The 20,238-nt window shown below is 41.0% G+C and overlaps 1 protein-coding gene across 3 annotated transcripts; it reads left to right on the top strand.

Moving 5' to 3' along the window:
* The first annotated feature begins 246 nt into the window (after positions 1-246).
* On the top strand, positions 247-19,902 carry ANKRD13A (ankyrin repeat domain 13A). Of its 3 annotated transcripts, XM_024196417.1 has the most exons (16): positions 381-466; positions 2,450-2,506; positions 3,215-3,347; positions 3,508-3,632; positions 4,162-4,207; positions 4,956-5,099; positions 5,670-5,865; positions 7,194-7,260; positions 10,737-10,818; positions 11,658-11,716; positions 12,921-13,051; positions 13,804-13,961; positions 14,815-14,928; positions 16,046-16,206; positions 16,659-16,726; positions 17,827-19,902. In XM_024196417.1, exons 2-16 carry the CDS (start codon positions 2,456-2,458, stop codon positions 18,023-18,025), a joined length of 1,734 nt encoding a protein of 577 aa, XP_024052185.1. In that variant the 5' UTR covers positions 381-466; positions 2,450-2,455; the 3' UTR covers positions 18,026-19,902. The 3 variants fall into 3 exon arrangements, with proteins under 3 accessions (XP_024052184.1, XP_024052183.1, XP_024052185.1); XM_024196416.2 differs by lacking the exon at positions 2,450-2,506 and having other exon boundaries at positions 247-466; positions 14,815-14,919; XM_024196415.2 differs by lacking the exon at positions 2,450-2,506 and having other exon boundaries at positions 247-466.
* Positions 19,903-20,238: the final 336 nt, after the last annotated feature.

Genomic DNA, 20,238 nt, shown 5'->3' with positions numbered 1-20,238 from the left:
GCCTGTTGGGGGGCAGAGGGGGCTGGTGACTGGAGCCTGTTGGGGGGCAGAGGTTGAGGGGCTGGAGCCTGTTGGGGAGGGTAGAGGGGGTTGGTGGCTGGAGCCTGTTGGAGGGGTAGAGGGGGCTGGGGGCTGGAGCCTGTTGGGGGGCAGAGGTTGAGGGGCTGGGGGCTGGCATGTGGGTTGTTTGAGGGGGTTGATGTGGGGAGGGTATTTGTGAGGCACCAGAAGGGGGTGGGAGTCAGTGGGGAGAGAGTCTTGTGGGGCTAGGGCTGAGGGGCTTGGTAAGGGCCCTGTGAGAAACAAAGAGGGGGAGATCAGAGTGGGCAGGCACCCCCCAGGGAGGATTGAACCCTCTAATACTGGCAAGATGAGCTCTCCACGTGAGGCTAGTAGCAAGTTTCCTCTGCACGTCTTAGTCTGGAATAATGACTACAGACAGCTGGATAAAGAGCTGGAAGGCAAGGTAAAATGGGCACCAGACCAACATATGGTGCAGTGACTTCTTGTAGGAATAGGGATTGTCCTCCTCTGAAACTGCTCAAGGCAGAATACAGGGCATGATGGACTGATAATTAGATCAGGATAATAGATCATCTATATGCATTTTAAGTGACATGGGGACTTAGAAAGTAACTTTATATCTTAGTTAAGTTTCTCTTTGTTAAACTTATTAGGGGTTTATTTTTGTTTGGTTTTTTTTACAGCTCTTTGTGATTAAAAGGGGATCACCTCAGGAAGGCATAGAGATTATACCCTTTGTCATGCAACTTCTGCATATTAAATATTTGACTGTCTTTCAATATAGCCAGATTCAAGGCATTGAGAGAGATACAGATGGATTGTAAAAAACTCCGTAGCTGTCAGGAAAATGTTAGAAATCATTTGAATCAGGGCCAAAAGACAGGCAGATGTGACAGGCACTAATGCTTTTTGCCAGAAAAGAAGCAAATAAGTACCACCTAGCTGGGAGGAGAGAGAGAGAGAGGAGGAGGAGGAGGAAACCAACACGCAGTAGGGTGTCAGCTACTGCTGAAGATGAAACACAAATTGATTTTTTTTATCAGAATGGCACCCTCAGGGAGCAGTTCGCTGAAAATTGAAGGGTTTTATTTTTCTTTCTTTATATTGTGTTGAGCCATTATCTTCCTTCCCCAGTACTGATCTGGTGTTAAGATTACTGCTTTGCAAAGATTGTCAAGGCAGTAATTTCCTTCCTTGTTAAGACACAAAGGGCTTATTTCAAGTATAGTCCTCGGAGCTTCACTGGCTGCCTTAGAACATAGGAGCCCAGCAGCTTTGCACTTGCTAGACTATAGAACCACAACTGTGGTAGAAAATAGCTGATCATCATGGCTCACTGTAGAACAGAGAACACAAAAATCCAGCAGTCAGCCAAGAGCTGTGATGAAAGTACCAGAGTTAAAAGAAAGGCAGTAGGAGAAACATTCAAATCTGTATCAGATCCCAAGCAACAAACATGCTAGTAGGACAGTAGTGCAGGGTACACACTGGTAGAAGCATAGCCTGTTTGCTTGTATTGTGCCTGAGACAGTGAGTATGTGTTCTGAACTCATCAGCTAATGCTACCTTCTGACACAAATCCTGATGGTCATCCACAACTCCAGCTATACACTATGAAACACTAGTATTGGCTTAAAGCATACCTGTGTTGTTTCTTGAGAATCTTGGAATAATGTTACTGTCTCTAATTCATATAATCTTCAGTCTGTACTAAGGGATTCTCTATAGATATTATTGACCCCTTGGTTGGGGTGTTCATCTCTCTCTTTTAAGGTTATAGCATTATTAAAATAAACACTTGTAACTTAACAAAGATGATTTTACTGCCTCAGTTTATTTTTATTATCTGTATTCTGGTATCACCCACAATGCATGAAGCCCTGTTTGTGCACACAGTAGTCCTGTTCCCTGCCCCAAAGAGCTTACAATACAAGAAGACAGGCAACATATGAAGGGTTAGAAAGACATATTCCATCAAGCCTAGAAACATCTCTCTTAAATGAAAGTTTTAAAAGGCATTCTGGGAGTAGACTTCCCCTTACGTCTTCAGGACAAACTGCTTGCTGTGTGTGGCAGATGTGCTTTGATAGGGTTTGAGGGATTGAAAGAAACTAGCCAGATACAGTCAGCATATGAAATGATAAATGGCTATAATGTACAGCTACAGGATAATCGTAGCAAAGAAATTTAGATAAGACTGTTCCAAAGTCCTTTATATTTTGGTCACTGCAATAGGCATTGCAGTTTGGAGAAAGTAGGATTGAAGATCATATGAGCTGCAGCAATGAGATGAGGATGGTTTAACTCAGATTCCTTTATGTTCACTACTTGGTGTTTTAAACATAATGCTGTCAAATAACCATGTTAAGTTATGTAATAACTTTCTTTTCTTAGCCCACTCTTGACTTTTCCCATTTTCCTTTAGTTATAGATGCTCTTCTGTTTCAAATCTCTAAAGCTAGTAGTGAAAAATATATGTAAGGTATGAGTATGTTGTGCTTGCATGTTTTGGATATTTGTGCCTTGTGTAGTTCCATTTCTTAGTGATTTGTAGAGAATGCACTCACTCTTCATTGTTCTGTGTGTCAGTCAAATAGATGCTTTTTTAATTGTCATGTTCGTCCATATTCTCACCAAAAAATACAAAATGTACATTGTAAACTGTCGCCTGCTCTTGAAAATTTTTGCTGATTTCAACATGTTGGATATCTTCCATTATACCCTCCAGTGGCCATTTAACTGGTGACTGCCCATGGTACAAAATAAAAAGAATGGAGCACTGTCTACTCCTCCTAAAAGAAACTGTTCATGAAGAAGTGGGGGAGGGGGAAGGAATAATCTAGAATGTTTTTGTTTCCCCCCCTTTTCCTCCCTCTCACTTCCCTCCCCTTTTCCTGTCATGGTGACACATACCTCCCTTATCCACAATCACTTCTATGATGCCCAGTTCTACTCCTGTTTGACTTCAGTAGGGTGGTAGGATCAGGGTTTTAAGATGGCAGTTCAATAGCAGTATCAGAGCAAGTCATGTAGGATAAGTGGTTCCAAGCAACGAACTGTTCTGTAGGAATACATATTGAGTGATTACAGCTTATTGCAGAAAATGTTTGTTTTAACTTTCTTAAATGTGTTCTGATTTTACATTTGATAGCTAATGCTGAAGCTGCACTAACTCTTGATTACTCAACAGGACGTCGATCAGCGTGACCCACGGGGTCGGACCTTGCTGCACCTTGCTGTTTCCTTGGGATATATAGAGTCTGCCAAAGTCCTTCTTCGACACAAGGCAGATGTTACCAAAGAGAATGCACAGGGATGGACAGGTAAGAGATCAGCTCACAGGCAGTTAATAGTTTTCACCTTCAACATTGAGGGTCTAAAATCTGTCTCTATAAATGTCACCTTAGGACCGTGGGATGTGGCTGCAGTGTTCACTTTGCTTTTGTTAATATTAAACCTTGCCTGTGTTTGGGTTTCTTGCAGTTTTACATGAGGCTGTAAGCACAGGAGACCCAGAGATGGCATACCTGATACTGCAGCATCGAGACTACCACCAAACGTCTGCAACACTTGGAGGGGTTCCTGAATTACTCCAAAAAATTAATGAGGTAAATGCTTAGTGAGACCTGAATTGCATGCTGATCAGTTGCAGCTGGACGAATTGTTAGTTTGGTTCTAGGTGACTTAAATCGGCAACTTTAAAGTCAAGATGATGCATGATGCAAAATTGTGCCTATCAGCTCTATATAAACATGTGGGAGACTATGGAGTTTTCTCTGTTTTTTATTAATGATCTCGGGTCTTGGAGGAGGATGCTTATTCTTCCTACGTCAAAGGCTGAGAGTTATGTGCTTTTGTAGTAGAATAACAAATGAAGAGTAATTCAGTAGAAAACAATGATAGCGTTAGACTGTTGCAGAACAGTGTTACACTCTGTGCCCATTAATTTAAATTAAATGACAAATATCAGCACATGTAAAATTCATACTTGTTGGTTTCATTGTGCTTCCTATCAGGAGCATCTCAAAACCTCTACTTTCTCTTGTTTCTAAAATGTACATTTGACATGCTGTACTGAATATTAATCTAGTGTTCTCTCCCTTGGTCGTTCATTTGAATACTTTTTTTCTACACTAGACTTCTGATTTTTATGTGGAAATGAAATGGGAATTCACTAGCTGGGGTAAGTTTGTTTTTTTAGGGGATTTTTTACATCTTTCTTACCTCTAAGTTTTAAAAATTGCTGAAATAAAAAGTATGTTTGCAAAGAAAAAACAATTGTCGAGCCCTTACTCTCTCCCAACCCATATTTTTTTCCTTCAACCCAAAAAGTCTTTTAAGTCTTGAAGATTCCTTCTGACCACCTTAGCCTGCTGCACAAACTGTACCCTTCCTTCAAACATCTCTTGTTTAAGTTCCTTTTTAAAAAAAGGAGTACTGTGCTGAAGATTCTTCTAAGGCCATTCTGATTTTTGGGAGACATATAAGTTATGACAGTTACACAAACATTATGCATCAAGACAAAATATTCCGGAAACTTATTCCTTTACACTGCAAAATAGCATTACAAGTGATTTGACTTTCTCCAAACCACTACATATTTAGCCATTGCATGAGGCAGGTTACAAAATTGCATCAGGCCACTGGTCTGTTCTCGTGTTTCGTTTCCCTATTGTGTTCATCAATAAATCAAGAATCAGTCCTGATAATCTCTCTGTTCTTTGTTATCTAGACATTGATTCATAGGTTTAAGGCTAGAAGGGAACATTATAATCATCTACTTTATGGCCTGCATAACACAGACCATAACATTTTCACCAAGCAATTTCACCAAGCACATAACTTCTGGCTGAGTTTAGTCTTCCTACATTTGTCCTCTCTGTTAAGGATTTTTATATTTGCATCTGTGTGTGTCATTGTTTCTTTTATAGTTCCACTCGTTTCCAGAGTCTGTCCAAATGATACCTGTCGCATCTGGAAAAGCGGAGCTAAGTTACGCGTTGATATCACATTATTGGGCTTTGAAAATATGAGCTGGGAACGAGGGAAACGTAGCTTAATTTTCAAGGGAGAAGGTAAATGCTTTAGTACATTTGATTCATTGATCATCAATTAGTACACAAACTACACCGACAGATTCCTAGTGTTACTAAAAGGACACACGTAATTATAAGCTTTATTTTTGCATGCTTTCACAGACTTATCTGAGCTGGGAAGTGCGTTTTCTGGGATTTCAGGTCACTGGGCTAAGCAGAAGTGGTTGGACTTTCTGTTAAGAAAAATCTTCTGGAGCAAATAGGAATCACTAGAACTTGACTTTACCCTTCTCTCCCACTCTCAACAAAACCAAAAAGAAAATCTGCTGTGTTTTTCTTCTTGGAGGCCTGAAGCTTCATTATTAGTCTCTTAATTCCATTATGCAAAATGATCATAAAAATGACTTGGGCAGGCACACAGTCCGCTTGCACATCCTCACCACGTTGGTGTGTAGTAACTTAAAAAACTTGCCCGAGGTAAGTGAGTGATTAAAACTTTGCAAGGCAGCTTTAATCCTCATTTTAATCTATAGTGTGTGTCTTGGTCAGCTCTTCATCCTGAAGGTTAGTTCTGAAGTCTGTAGTCCATAAAATATATCCTTTCAACAGATACCGGAGGCTGGGCAGAACTAATTGAGATAAACCATGATGACAAAGTTGTCACGACAGAGCGTTTTGAAATCTCTCAACAAATGAAGCGTCTGACTTTGGGCTCTGTGACGCCAGAAAGAAAGGAGGTGGAAAGACGCCTTACGTCTCCAATTATTAATACGTGCCTTGATACTAAAAATATTGCTTTTGAAAGGTAAGGTATTTAAGCTTCTCTTAATGAACAAATCCTCCAGATATGAAATATGCAAGATTATTATACTTGCAATGTAGTTTTTAAAAGCCTTGTAATATGTATCTTAAAAATAATACGGGATGTAACAATAACTGCATATCTTCTTCCGTATAGACACTTTATAACCTCTCAGCTCATTAGTTCTTGTCTTGCAAACAATTTCCATTTGGTGTGAAGTCCATTTGCACCATAAGATTTGGTTTCCCATATTAGTGAGGCAAGGGTTATATCTTCTGATTTCCGATATGTACCGGTGGTTCCTGCTTATTTTGTGAAGCATATGTGCAGTACTGAAAAACCAATAATAGGGTTTACAGCTTTTCTTGACTTATTCGTTCTACTCTGGCTTTAGCTTAATCATATAAGTCTATAAGAATATCTCTAAATATTATCAATTAGAAAAGACAGCAAACTACTTATAACCCTATTCCTCCTTTTGTTACATTAGTTTATCCGGCATTTAATCTGCATGGTCAAAAGAGCTCAAATGAGCTTGCTTTCTCTAGGAAGCATCTCTATTGTGCTGCACATTTCTGGGGTGCTATAAAGCAGTTGTTATAACTGCTGGAAGACATGTGGATTTTGTTTTGTTTTGGTTTTTTACTGCAAGGAAGAAGAGTTTGTCAAAACATGGATGCAGAATTGCGGCCACTGAGGGACAGCAGTTATCAAAGCTCACTAATTGATTCCACTAGATGTGTAAAGATTTTTTTCTTTCCTTGAATACTGAGATGTACTTAAGGGGTAACATGTTAGTCTTTAAGTTCTAAGATTCACAGACTCTCAATGGGACTTAAGTTCCTAAGTTTCTAAATTCATTTTGAAAATGGGACTTAGGAGCGTTTGAAAACATTACCCGACATTTCATAGATAAATGTTTCTTCAGCTCTACCAGTCCAGTTCCCCCAACTGTCAGCTACGTGTTGCTAGTTGAGATAAAGCTCAGCAAGTTAATAATGATAGAAATGATGCAATGGTTTCCAGAAACTCCCAATTCTTAGCTGGTCAGGCATTCACATCACAAACTAAAGTCACGGTTCGTTGGTCTCTGCAATTAAGCCAAAGTCTGAATGTGAACAGAAATTAAAATACTCTGAGTCCTGTGTTGGAAAAGGGTGTTGGTGTTTGCAGGGACAGCTTATGGTATTGCTGCACCTTTTCTCTAGAGCTGTTACTTTTGGTACCTCTCAAAACACTATTCAGGTGAAATGTTGTTATGGAAAACAGGGGCTTGGGGCTAAATATAAACTGCAAATGCATAGATAATTGTGGTGTTTACTCTTTATCAGAAATACATCGGGATTTTGGGTATGGAGGACAGAGAAAGCAGAAGGTGTTAATGGTTATGAAGCAAAGGTAAAAAGCAATTCTTTACAACTAAGATATCTCATCTCATAGCTAATTGAATTATAATTGTGATCTTCTGTATCCCCTGTGTATCTTGGATTTTTATAGCTTGCTTTGGTATCTGTAACTTCTGTGTTTTTGCCACCAGATCTGTTTTGGGAGTGACAAGTCTTGGAGAGGATACCAAATAGCAAGAGGGGTGTCCGTGGGTGAGAGCTGCGAGGGGAACATGGGATGACAGGCACCATGGAGATTGTAGCAGATAAAGGGGCAGGAGCTCAGGAGGTGGGGGTAGGAGCAAAAGCAGACAGGGAGAGGCTGCTGGGGAGAAAGGGAGAATGGTATAACCACTAGAGAATGCTTTCTCCAGAACTTAGAATTGAGCTCATTGTTTCTGTGTATCTACATTCCTTTGCTGTCTGTCAAGTAGCTGTGAAACCCACTAGCAAAGTGTTTCCATCCCATGCCCACTCCACCGATCATCTCCCATTCACTGTTGAAATGTTGACTCTCATCTGGACCTCTCTGCAGCATTCACTGCTGTTGACCATATAAAGATACTATTGTCTCTCCTGAGAAAGGTGGCAGCAGTCAATGTAATGCGTTAAAATGGTTTAAGCCCTTCCTGGAGGGATGCATCCTATGAGTAGTGATGGGAAACTGACTCCTCCCTTGTGGAGCTGCACAAGGATCAATTCTCTCTCCAGTCCTATTCATCATCTACACACAGCCATTAGGCAACATGGACTCCAGTGCCACCAATATGCAGGTAATGGAGCTCTACCTTTCCTTCACCACGTGCCCATCCCACTGCCACAAAGACTGCCTAGTGCTTGGGTGAAATCCAAGGACAAAGAACAGCTGGCTGAAGCTGAACAGAAGCTGTGCTGGTGGGCAGAGGAAAGCATTTTGAATGATTCACAGCCCTGGTGCAGTCACTTTTGTTTGAAGGTACATACCCACAATTGGTCAATTCTGTCTTATAGCTTAGGAGACTCCTGAATTCATCACTGATGTGAAGTTCTCTCATAGCAGCATATGCAAGGTACTGTTTCCACCATCTCCCATTGGCTAGGAGACTGGTGGACAGTGACCTGGCCTCATTATTTATGCCTTTGTCACCTCGTTTGGACTACAGTCGTTTGGACTATTTCCTGCACATGAAGCCTTCAGTGCTTAGGAAACGCCAGCTGGTACAGAACACTGCAGCATGTCTCCTCAGCAACACTGTGAACACATCAGACCCATCCTCAGCTTCCGTTGCTAGCTTCCTATAAAATATTGAGTCAAGTTTAAGGTCTTGGTCCTTATTTTCAGGGTACTCAGTGACCTGGACCCAGGGTCTCTCAAAGATAACTCAAGCTCTGGGATGAAGACCATGGTTGACAACTCCACTCCTCTGGCACAATGTAACTTTCTACCATAAGAGTAAAGTGCATCTGCGCAGTAGACAGAGCTTTCTTGGGATTGCCCCAAGACTGTGGAATGAACTCTCCCAGAAACTAAGGACAATCCAAATCTCACCACTTTTCATTCTCAGTGCAAGTGTACTTCTTTGACCTTGCCTTCTCTAAAATAAATATATCAGTAGGAGTGTGTATTATAAAATCCCAAACACAGTCGTCCCCTGCACGCACACCTTCCTCTGGGGAGAGGATGAGGGACCAGTTATGTGCCCATTATTAGTCACATTGCTGTAGGCATTCAGATACTATGGTAATGAGCATGGTAGAAGAACCTGTGTAGAATAGAATCTGTAGGACCTCTGCTTCATCTCTTGCTGAAGTTAAAAGGGGATTCTGGTGAATGAGGGCAGGGAACTGCAGGAAGAGAAAACGTGGCTAAAGTGGTTGAACGCCACTCTGGAGAATCGGATTCTATCCCTGCCTCTGTCACAGAGTCCACAGCATCACATGGCAAGTCAAGTAAACAAACTTTTTCACTGGTAGTCACGAACTGTTCCTCATTTTCGAGTGCCTACCTTGATATCCAGAGGTTGCATTTAGTTTTTTTGTTTTTTGTTTTTGCAAAAGAGCTGAGAACTCAAAACTGCAACTGAGGTCAATGGGAGAGGTACTCTGAACATAGCACTTTCTAAGTACTCTAAAAATTCAGGTCCTTGACTTGTCAAATTGGGCACTCAAAATTTGTTGACGCTTCTGACCTTAATTGCCATGTGCTTTAGATCCCCGTGTGTAAAATGGGGATAATACCCACTCAGGTCACAGGGTTGTTAAGATAAATTCATTAATCTTTGTAAAGAACTAAGATACTACAATGAGAGCACCATGGAAAACCTATGAAGAAATTCTAATTTACCTCTGTTTGGTGAAGGATTTGGATGGTATATAGTCTACTGCATTATTTACTGTACACTAAATGAGGATTAAAATAAACAATAGCTTCCCATTCAATGAGCACTGTCCATCCCGGGTGGTATGTGACCATGTAATTAAATTGTAACATAATGTAGATGCTCAAGAGGGCCAATTTAAGGTTCTGGCATTTCTTGACTTGTGAGTGTAGGTCTTTGCAGACTTATTGTTCTTTTAATGTGCGGGGTTTTTTGTTGTTGTTAAAGTGTGAAACTGAATTCATTTGAAGCTCTGGTATGGTCAAAAAATTGGTAACGTAAATGGACCTTCTCACCCCTCTGGTTGTTTGGGGTCAAACCAACAAGGATTGAATCCTATCACTGCCGCGGAACCACTCCTAAGTATGAGCGCGCACCCGTGAGAGCCGGAGTTCCTTCTAGTTGTTGCATAATTCCATCTGCAGAATCTTATCAGTGACTTCTTAAGTAGAAAGAGAGAGCACAGCCACAGCCTGACTGCTCTTCCCTGTCCCTTCTCCCTCAAAATTAACACGTAAGTGGGGGATTCTACACTTCCTCAGTTTAAAGTGCCCATCCAATCTTTCAGCTGGAACCAACTTCATTAACAAGAAATTTGTCTGCAAGCACCTGAGTTTCTGGAAGGGCCTGACCCAGTTCTCACTGAAGTCAATGACAAAACTCCTTTGACTTTTGCTGCTGTAGGATTGGACCTAAATGATGATTCATGCTAGCTAGTTTTCCTTTGTTAATGGATTCTTGGATAGATATTTTTATATTCTTTCTAGCAGCTTGCCCAGCAGATGGCTGTCTAGCTCAGCATTAGCATGGGACTCTGTCAAAGTAATGACATAACAATACATATTTGTAACATTTTCAGCACTTCATGGAAAAATGAGTTAAATAGGCAGATCACACAACCATGTTTCACTGATTTCTGATACATTAAAGGTAGACGGATTCTTGCTCCTCCTCTTTCCTCTGCCTCTTGGTTTAACTTTTTGAATTTGTTGCTTGGGTAACTTTAAAGATGCTGCTTTTCTTATCTTTAATAGTTGTCAGTGGGCCCTGGTCTATGACTGGAACCCCTAGGCACGACAGTAATACATATGATAGATGATGATGATAATAATAATTAATATCCTTTTTAAAGGTCTATACAGCAAACAATGTGAATGTTGTCACAAAAATCCGAACAGAACACTTGACAGAAGAAGAGAAAAAAAGATATAAAGGTAACTTCCCATAGGTTATCTGAAACTAAATAGAACATTTTGTTAAGATCTTTGTACATAGAGGCAGGACATAACCTTTGTGCACAACACATGCATGGTGAAGAGTAACCGGGCAGGTTACTCTCACTTGCCTCTGAACCTGCTGTAGCTAATTCCAATTGCTGTGTACTTGAAGTGGCTTATTACTTGGCTCGCTGAAGTTCCAATGTAAGTGTGAATGATTCTGTGTAGTTTTGATTCTAATTATTGGAAAAAAGTGTTTGAAAATTAGTGTCAGAGTTTCCTCTAGAGCCTCAAAAGGTGGTACCCTCCCCTATGGTTTCATTTTCTGTCCCTGCATATTCTCTGCCCTGAAAGCCTCTGTACTTTCACTTCATATCTGTTCTTTTTACCTTGGTTAAAACCATAAGATGTCTGCATTATTTTTGTATTCTTAATTCTGGGGTGCGTATTGAGATTATAGTAGAAGGTGGAAGCAAGACCATAACCTTGTGTGGGGGAACAATTGCCTCTCGGCAGTTTACAGACACTCCCAGAAACGAGGCATGGTGGACAATGATAAATTTTAGGTGCCCCCGATGTTAGTGTCCTTAAAATCATCATCCCTTCACCCATTTTATTCTTAAATCTTGGGCTTTTCTAGCAAAGGGTTCATCGAAAACCAGCCTTGCCACAGTTGTCCTGCATTGAATGAGCAGTGCAAACAAGGCTCTGTCCATCTTCTTTTCACTGTGGAGCTGGGGCTTCCCTTGTCACAGAGCCTGAGTGGATGCATGTGCACTTCTGTGTTAATTAACTCTGCTAATGAGCCTATTTCTTCTCCCTCCCTTTTTCTCAAGCTGACAGAAATCCACTGGAATCTTTTCTTGGTACTGTAGAGCATGAGTATGGTGCACAGGTGAGTAAAATCTTTCTCTCATCACGGACTTTAAAAGCAGTCACTGCAGTGTTGAGAAGTAACACGAATGAATTATATGGATCTTATGCCACAGCTTCATCAAAACTGTTTCTTCAATTCTAGAAACTTAGTTCAAACGCTGGGTTCTAGACTTACACTTGAGAGTTTTAATCCCTCCACCCCCACCTGTTGCTGTAAGAGTAATTGTACCTTTCCTTTTGAAGAAGCTCAGGACTGGAGGTGGGTCATGGAATCTGGAAAGAAGAGTGGGAAATTGGGCTGCTGGAGTGAGATGAGACTCTGAGGGTTTGCCATGGGCTTCTGTTCTTACCCTCCCCCACCCTTCCCCCCACTCCAAAAAGACTGGAATAACCAAATGTACTGAACCTGTAAGCTTGCAGACCTGCAGCAGCTTTGGATTGAAGATATGATGTTTCAGTGGTGACCCAGCAATACAAAGAAGTGGCAGGGGGTACAAGTGCTGCAGCAGCATGCTAGCATATAGCAACTTTGAGAAATGGGAGGTGTCCTTGGGCTCTATGCAGAGTGTGAATTATTGATGTTACCAGCCCTGCATAAGAGAAAATGCTTTTACATCTGTCCGGGTTTAAAGATGAGTAGGTAATGGATTTACCAGCTGATGGCTCTGCCATGGGTTTTGCTGAGGATCTTGCTTAGGTACTTGGCCTTCTTGGAATTTGAAGTCCCCACCAGAATACTGGCTACTCTGAATAATGCGGAGCCTGGGACTGCTTTATATTATGTATGCAGTGTAGTTGTAGCCATGTCGGTCACAAGGATATTAGAGAGACAAGGCAGGTGAAGTCATATCTTTTATAGGACCAATTTCTGTTGGTGAGAGGGATAAGCTTTCGAGCCGCACAGAGCTCTTCTTCATAGTTTCTAATTTTGACATATTAAATCCTCACACCATTCTAGTTTGGCTACATTTTTGTAGGTAGATTCTCCTGTCTTCATAAAGCATTGTGAGATCTACAATCTGCTTGAAAAGCACTATATTAATGTATAGATCTGTCTTTTCGTCTGTTGTATCTGTGTTCATTTCACTGCTGACTCTCAATTTAGGTGAAATGTGCTGCTTTATGCAGTTGTCACTTAGATTGCTCTAGAATCTGAGATACCAGCTGAAGCTTTCTGTAGGAGGCGTTGATGTCTACATATTATGTACTGTTTATTTTTACAGGACCTCAAAACAGAGTATGCCACAATGAATAACCCTACAGCCATTACTCTGGAGGAATATTTTGACCCGAAATTCGACCTGAAAGATAGGGACATAGGAAGACCCAAAGAAGTCACTATTAGAACACAGAAGTGAGAAATGTTAATGTATAACTTGCAATGCTTGTCTTAAACTCTTCCTGTTTGAGGTTTACCTGCTTTGATTCTCCTCCAGTGTTTTGCTTTTAGAAATCATATTGTAAATGTCTAATACAATTCACTTTATTCAGGGAGTGGGGATTGAATTAAGGGTGGCATTTTCAAAAGCACTCAGTCTTGGCCTGCCTGCCCATGCTCCCTATAAAACCAGTGGGAGGAGAGTTAGGTGAATGCTAACCATTTTAGTAAAATCCTACCCTTTAGACAAGTGAATGGTGCCAGTCTGTCTGAGGGCTCTGGAGGCTGAAGTCTATCAGCAAACCAGACGTAACATGGAGAGTGCCAACACTAGCTTCTCCCATGCTGTGCCTCGAGTCTGACTGGGAGTGCAGTTCGGTCTTCAGCCTCTGAGACCTCCAACCAGGGTGACAGTTATGAGGTTTGATTTCTGTGATGCACACATCTGTCTGCTGGAAACTGGACTGACACCACCTTCTCACTGCATGCATTCTAAGCCATTCTTGGATGGTAATTATTCTTGGTCCTTACTGCTTAGCTGGGTTATAGTTCAGGTAGGCCACAGCTTCAAAAAGAAGCTATGTATCCCAGTATGCGCCAGAGCCATATAATTCATTTTCCAACCCTACTGGTATTGTCATCAGCCTAATACTATGTGTATTTTGCCACATGTATAGTAGAAAAGTGAAAACTCTTCTAATATCCTTGTGTATAACTCGCTGTTACAGGTTTAAAGCAACCTTGTGGATGTGTGAAGAATTCCCCCTCTCTCTCATGGAGCAGGTCACTCCCATCATTGATCTGATGGCCAGAGCCAGTGCTCATTTTGCTAGACTTAAAGACTTCATCACTTTGGAATTTCCACCTGGATTTCCTGTCAAAATTGGTACTGTTCAGCAATCTTTTGCACTTAGACTCTTTCTTCATTTCCATTTTGCTTCTATTCGTGTTCTCCACCACAGCACAAAGGTTTAAAAACAGGGACAAAAATTAAAATACAGTGCAGTTCCTAAAAATGCCACCTGTCACCCCACCCATCTCCCAGTCAGAGAACCTGGGAAAACAGCTGAGCCTTACCATATATCTGGATGGTCCTTAAATCTCAGCTCTGAAGGACCAAGCGGGGAAGTGAATTCCAAAGGCAAAGATACCTCGCTAAGAACTAGCTATTGCTAGTCCCGTCTATTAGCACTAGTGCCTTGCATAACTGCAACTGTTTCAGTATCTCAAGAGACCACCTCTCTCCTCACAAAGCTGGGACTCAAATAATTGGGGCTTTATAGGTCAAAATCATCATCTTAAACTTCACTGAGGTGGCCACTGCAGGCAAGAAGCAAGGTGTGATGTGCTCTCTTCATAGAGCTGTGGCTTCATAAAGGGGCCACCACTGCATTCTACACTAGCTGCAACTTCCAAATGGCATCAAGGTGTGTCCCTGTGAAGAGTGCATTGCAGTGATCAGCACCGGGTGTATTGCGGGGAGGTGGGTTGGTTGACTGTTCTGTGAATGTAATGCGTGTCTAAAAACTTCACTTGCACAGTGCTAAGTTATGAGACGAACTGACTACTGAAATTTTATTCTGTGGTAAAGTGAGGTGCAGTTCACTGTACGGCTACATAACATCTGTGAAATTTCTCTCTTTAAGCATGTATAAAAACCCATTGCTGCTGCTGTAACTGTGGAAAAGTGTGTGGCTCTGCTGTGTCTCACAGAAATCTTGTACTTCTTCCATTTACAGAAATTCCCTTGTTTCACGTGCTTAATGCTCGAATTACATTTGAAAATGTTAATGGCTGCAGGACAGCTGAGGAAACTTCATCACAAACTGCTGAAGGTGCAGAGTGTGAGTTGGGTAAGAAGGTGTAAAGCTCTGGTGGGTTTATGCGAGGGCTTTGTTTGTGTACTTGCTATCAATGGGATTTATAGAATAAAGCAAACCTGTAGGCTCTACAGGCTTGAACTGAAGAGACCACAGTAGGTTGTGGTTCTTACTGTAACTGATCTGGAAAGCCATATGTGTAGTAAAATATCTAAGTGGCTGGAATGTGTATTCACCAATCAGATTAACCCATTCTCACTTCAAAACCCCCACTCAATTGCCTGTTCCAGGTTAACTCCTTGGGTACTGGAGACTAATGTTCTTGCCTTTATCGTTTATACAAAACCTGTGTATGTGAGAAGTACAATGGTAAATAGTCAGCGATGGATTTGTTTCCATGCTTATATAGAAAGGGCTACAATGGGGAGGATGTGCACGATAATGGGGAAACAACATTGCATATGTATAATGCATTCCCCTGTGAGCTGCTGACAAACTCTTCTGCTAGGAATCATCAGCCTTAGCGATAGGTTGGCTGCACTTTGTGTTTCTTAACTTTTTGGCAAACTTGCCTCTCTCTTGTTTTTACTTATCAAAGTTCAGTGTAGCCTGCTTAGTTCTTTGGTGCCACATGTCGGTTTTCCCTGCTGCAAAACTTGCTGGCACCATGTTCATCTGTTCTATTTATTCCTGTACCTTGGCTGCTATGCAAGCCTCTCCGGACCCCATTCACATAGGATGGATGTACTGTGGGTGGTTCGCCTGAACCGAAGGCCAAGATTATAACAGGGTTCAAAAAAGAAATAGATAAGTTCATGGGGGATAGGTCTGTCAGTGGCTATTGGGCAGGGATGCAAAACTATCCTCTGAAGTATCCCTAGCCTCTGTTTGCTAGAAGCTGGGAATGGGAGACAGGGGATGGATCACTTGATGATTGATTCCCTGTTCTGTTCATTCCCTCTGAAGCACCTGGCATTGGCCACTGTCGGAAGACAGAATACTGGGCTAGATGGACCATTGGTCTGACCCACTTTGGCCATTCTTATGTTCTTGGGGTGTTGTCTTGGCTTATTTATATAAATGAAAGTGGGTTTGAGGAGTTGATTTTTGGATTAACAAGCTGTAAGCGTACAATACAGTATATTTTTAGCTTCTACAGCCTCTAGCTTTGAGGTCGACCAGTCTGTGTTTGAGATCCCCAAATCTTATCACACTCAACATGATGGTAGAAACGTGCGTGTGCAAGATGAAGATAATGAAATAATGCAGTTTGCTATTCAGCAGAGTTTGTTGGAGTCCAGTGGGAATAAAGTAAGTCTGTACTGCCAGCTGTTCAATGTTCTTTCTTTTTCTAGATACAGTATAGTATGTCTCCTTTTACCTCAGTCCTGGTTTTGACTTGGAAAAATTTGCTTGGCTAGTTTAAAAATGAAGTACCAGTTCACCAAAGTAATTGTACACCTAATACAGAGTTAGCTTCTTGTTTCAGCTTTATATTATCCACCAAAGCAATATTTCTTTATTTTAACATGAGCTGTATATAGCAAGACACGTCTCTAAACTCATACCAAGGTATTTATAGCTTCTGCAGGAATGGATGACAGATCCCTGTAATATTGCAGTTTTCAAAAGAATCTTAACACAGAAAGTTTTTGAAACTTGTCACCGCAAATATCAATGAGATATTCATGTCTGACTTAGAAATGACGTTCAAATATGACTTGCATTGCTAATCCCTGAATCTCTGTGGCCCTTTCCCCCAGGAAGCCTTAGGAATGCATTCCAATGGAGCAGTGGCTTATGCGCAGGACTTTAATATACAGTATCAAAGGTAATTTCAACTTTTCTAAAATTCTTAAACGCATTGGGCCAGAGTGTCAGTACCTCCAAGAGTAGCCCACAGGCGTGCTGCACTTTGTATAGCCAAGTAGGAGAGCACCCAGGCATATAAGGCAAGGCACAGCAGAAGAACAGAAGCCCAGATCACATACTTTGTGGTACTGCTAGTCTCCAAGAAGAACCTCAAACAAGTCTCCTTGTATAGTATCGGGGTAGCCGTATTAGTCTCTATCCACAAAAACAACAAGGAGTCCGGTGGCACCTTAAAGACTAACAGATTTATTTGGGCATAAGCTTTCAAGAAAAAGTGAGGTTTTTTTTTACCCACGAAAGCTTATGCCCAAATAAATCACTTAGTTTTTAAGGTGCCACCGGACTCCTTGTTCTCCTTGTATAGTAGAATATGGCCTTGCTAGCTCAGTCTAAGGATTGGAGTTTTGGTTTCTTCAACCAGCCCTTGAGCACCCGCTGAACAAAGGATCCTTTATTTAACTAGACCAGAATTCAAGATTCTCTTTTTCTCCTGCAACAGCTGCTAATGTGACCCCTCTAACAAGTGTCATCACCCTTATTTACCACACCCCGGACACTTGAGAATTTTTGTTTTTTTCCCAAACTTAAGTTACCTGTTACAAATTTAGGAGCAAATTTTTAATGGCCCTCTGAAAATAGGCTGCAGTATCTTAGATTCTTCCTCTTGCAGATGCAAACAAGCATTTGTGTATGCATAAAGAATATCATCTCACTATCAGCTTTGTACATGCAGATGGTTGTGCTTCTAAACTAGATGAGTACACATTTAGAGGCTGCTGAAAACAGCCATTAGGGAGCAGATCTTCGATAGCAGGCTCTCAGGAACTTTCAGAGAAAAATGGATGTCCAGTTTGGAAACTGCATGACTACTACTCCTTCATAGAACACAATCCTCTCTGTAACTGTCCTGGGGATTGCTTTCTTCCCCTTCAGGAAAGGGAGGCTATCTGGCAGTTGGAGAGTCTCTTAGAGACCTTGCTCAAAAACTGATAGGAAGAAAATGAAGTAAAATGGGATATGTACCTCTCAGCTCTTGAAACTGTGTTTCTCTCTCACCAGGGCACTTCAGGAGAGCTGTATTATGAGTTCAAGTACTCCCCCTTTTAGCACTCCAAACGAGTCATCCAGCTTTGATAAAGACTTACAGCTTGCCATGGAGTTGTCTGTCAGAGAGCAGCAGGAGCGGGAGAAACGGCGTCGTGAAGAGGAGGAGGAAGAATTTCAACAAGCTTTGCAGCGCTCTCTCACAGAAAAATAGACTCCTCCTTCAATCCTCTAAAAGACTCAATACTCAATGTATGTGACCCCGAGGGCTGCAGTAGCTAGGAGCCTGAGGACCACTCTTTGGTTGCCTAAGTAGAGGACGTCCTAGCCACCTTTTAATTGTCACCTTTAACATACAGATGTGGCCCAGAGATGCTACAGCTCTGGGCATGCAGTTCTCTATCTTGACCCAAGTGCCCTGGCATGTTGTGTGCGGACACCTATAGTTTCTATGGGCTGCTACCTCCATGATTAAAGGTGAGGGCAGCGGTAGAATTCCAGGAGCTATATTTGGCTCCCAGGCCCTGTCCTGTTCAAAAATTTCATAAAGGGAAGAGAGAGAGAAATATATTAAAGAACTGGAAACCTTGCCTGGGCTATATATGTAGGAGCACAGCAATATTTGAGAACCTGATACATAGAGAGTTCAGAAGAGAAACTTCCTTATACCTACCAAAGACATATTAATCTGTTCAGTCTTTTCTAGTAATTGAATGCCAGTCACTGTTTCTTTTCTAAATAGAGCGGAGAATGTGTGAAGTAGTCTTTCACTCCAGCGAGTGTTTTCCATTAGGTTTGGGTGCACATGGCTAAGGATATTTTCTCTTTTCAGTTCCTGAGCATTTAAAATGCAGCCATGCTTATCAATATGGTTGATTTTTAAACTTGAGTTAATTCAGGCTAGAGGTGCACTCAAGATTAAACTAATGCTCTCTGGCCAAGGGCAAAAAAGATAGCTAATAGAAGTTTTTTTTCCCTTGAAAAGGGACTACCTGTTCATTCAAATATAGGTTTCTCTGTAGTGATTCAAGACCAGCTTAGTTCACACAATCAAAGAGGGCAGCAAGAAAATACATAGACATAGGTGCTTTTTTAAAAGATCAATTTACTTTTTTTGTGAAAGAAATTTACACTGATTTGAAGGTAGTGTGCTGAATTCATACAGAGAAATTAGGTGAAATTTTCGTGTATGCCTATAAGTAAGTAAGTTCTGCCATCTCAAAGGGAAATATAAATATTGCTTTTTAAAAGTCAAATGTAAATCCTTCATGTGAATACATATTTTTTATCTAAATCTTTTTATTGATTTTTAAGACAAACCAATTCAATACAATTACACTCTTAGGGAATAGTATCATTAGCAATACAGGAGTGTATTTTTACCAAGTTTTCTCAGGTCTTTATTCATACTATATATTTTTAGTTCTTTTGTCTGCACTTCTGTAAATGTACACAGCATACATGCTGTGATTGTCAAATGCACTCCTCCAATACATACTGTACAACCATAGGAAAGCCTTATTGCAATAAAACATATTACTGAGCAATATTTCCTACTTATAGTTGGCAGAAGTGCAAAGAAACCTATGGTACATGTGGTCTTATCCTGCATTTGTTACTCAGGCAAAACACAGGGCTGCCTCTGGCTCTGTGACATACTATTAACCAGTCTAACTTGCAATAAAATAGACATGATCATAATCAGTAAAAGGTAATTTAGAACTCAGTTTTATACCATATAATCATCCATTGTTTATGTAGCAATCAGATTAAAATTCCTTGTATGCACACTTGTGCCAGTATAATCTGTGCCATGTTTGTTTCAGACTATGCAGCTTGCATTTCATCAAACTTTAACTTCATCCCTAAATAGCTTATTTGGGCTTAGCAGTTACACTGTCACTTGCTTACCTGTAAGCAGCTATACATTGGAATTATTGCTCCTCTCTTTGAAAAGAGAATTGCTGTAACTGTCACACCTACCCGAGGGACTAAAGCCTTTTGTTAGGGTTTTGATAAGTTGTGAAATAACAGATAAAAGAATTCAGTTTTTTCCCCTCATGTGGAAATAAAGAACATTGCTCCCTTTAAGAGCATTTGTCTGGCATTCTGATTACTAATAGAAAAACAAGATCTCAAACCCACCTTCCCCCTAGCAATTTATTTTTTGTGCTTTGGTCACCATAAACTAAATGTATATTTGCTTCCTATTCACTGAAGAATCCTCCCAAATGGGAGTGGAAGCTGGGTGAGATAATAATTGTTAAGCACATAAATTTTATTCTCGGCAGAGCTGGCACCAACAACCATAGGTCAGGTTGCTGAATACTTTCCATTATAAAATGCTGTTTTCAGTTGCTGTACAACTGTGACCATTTGGACTGAAACTTACCATGCCTGGTGTCTGCCTTAGGCCAAATGACTGTT

This window comes from Terrapene carolina, unplaced genomic scaffold (assembly GCF_002925995.2).
Source record: "Terrapene carolina triunguis isolate 2854851 unplaced genomic scaffold, T_m_triunguis-2.0 Scaffold234, whole genome shotgun sequence".
Classification (NCBI taxonomy): domain Eukaryota; kingdom Metazoa; phylum Chordata; order Testudines; family Emydidae; genus Terrapene; species Terrapene triunguis.
This window is presented reverse-complemented; position numbering and strand designations above follow the sequence as displayed.

Coding starts and splice junctions, on each gene's coding strand:
- ANKRD13A (XM_024196415.2), top strand. CDS start 371: ATGAGCTCTCCACGTGAGGCTAGTAGCAAGTTTCCTCTGCACGTCTTA. Junction 3,633..4,161: donor TACTCCAAAAAATTAATGAG/GTAAATGCTTAG, acceptor TTTCTACACTAG/ACTTCTGATTTTTATGTGGA. Junction 5,100..5,669: donor CTTAATTTTCAAGGGAGAAG/GTAAATGCTTTA, acceptor TCCTTTCAACAG/ATACCGGAGGCTGGGCAGAA.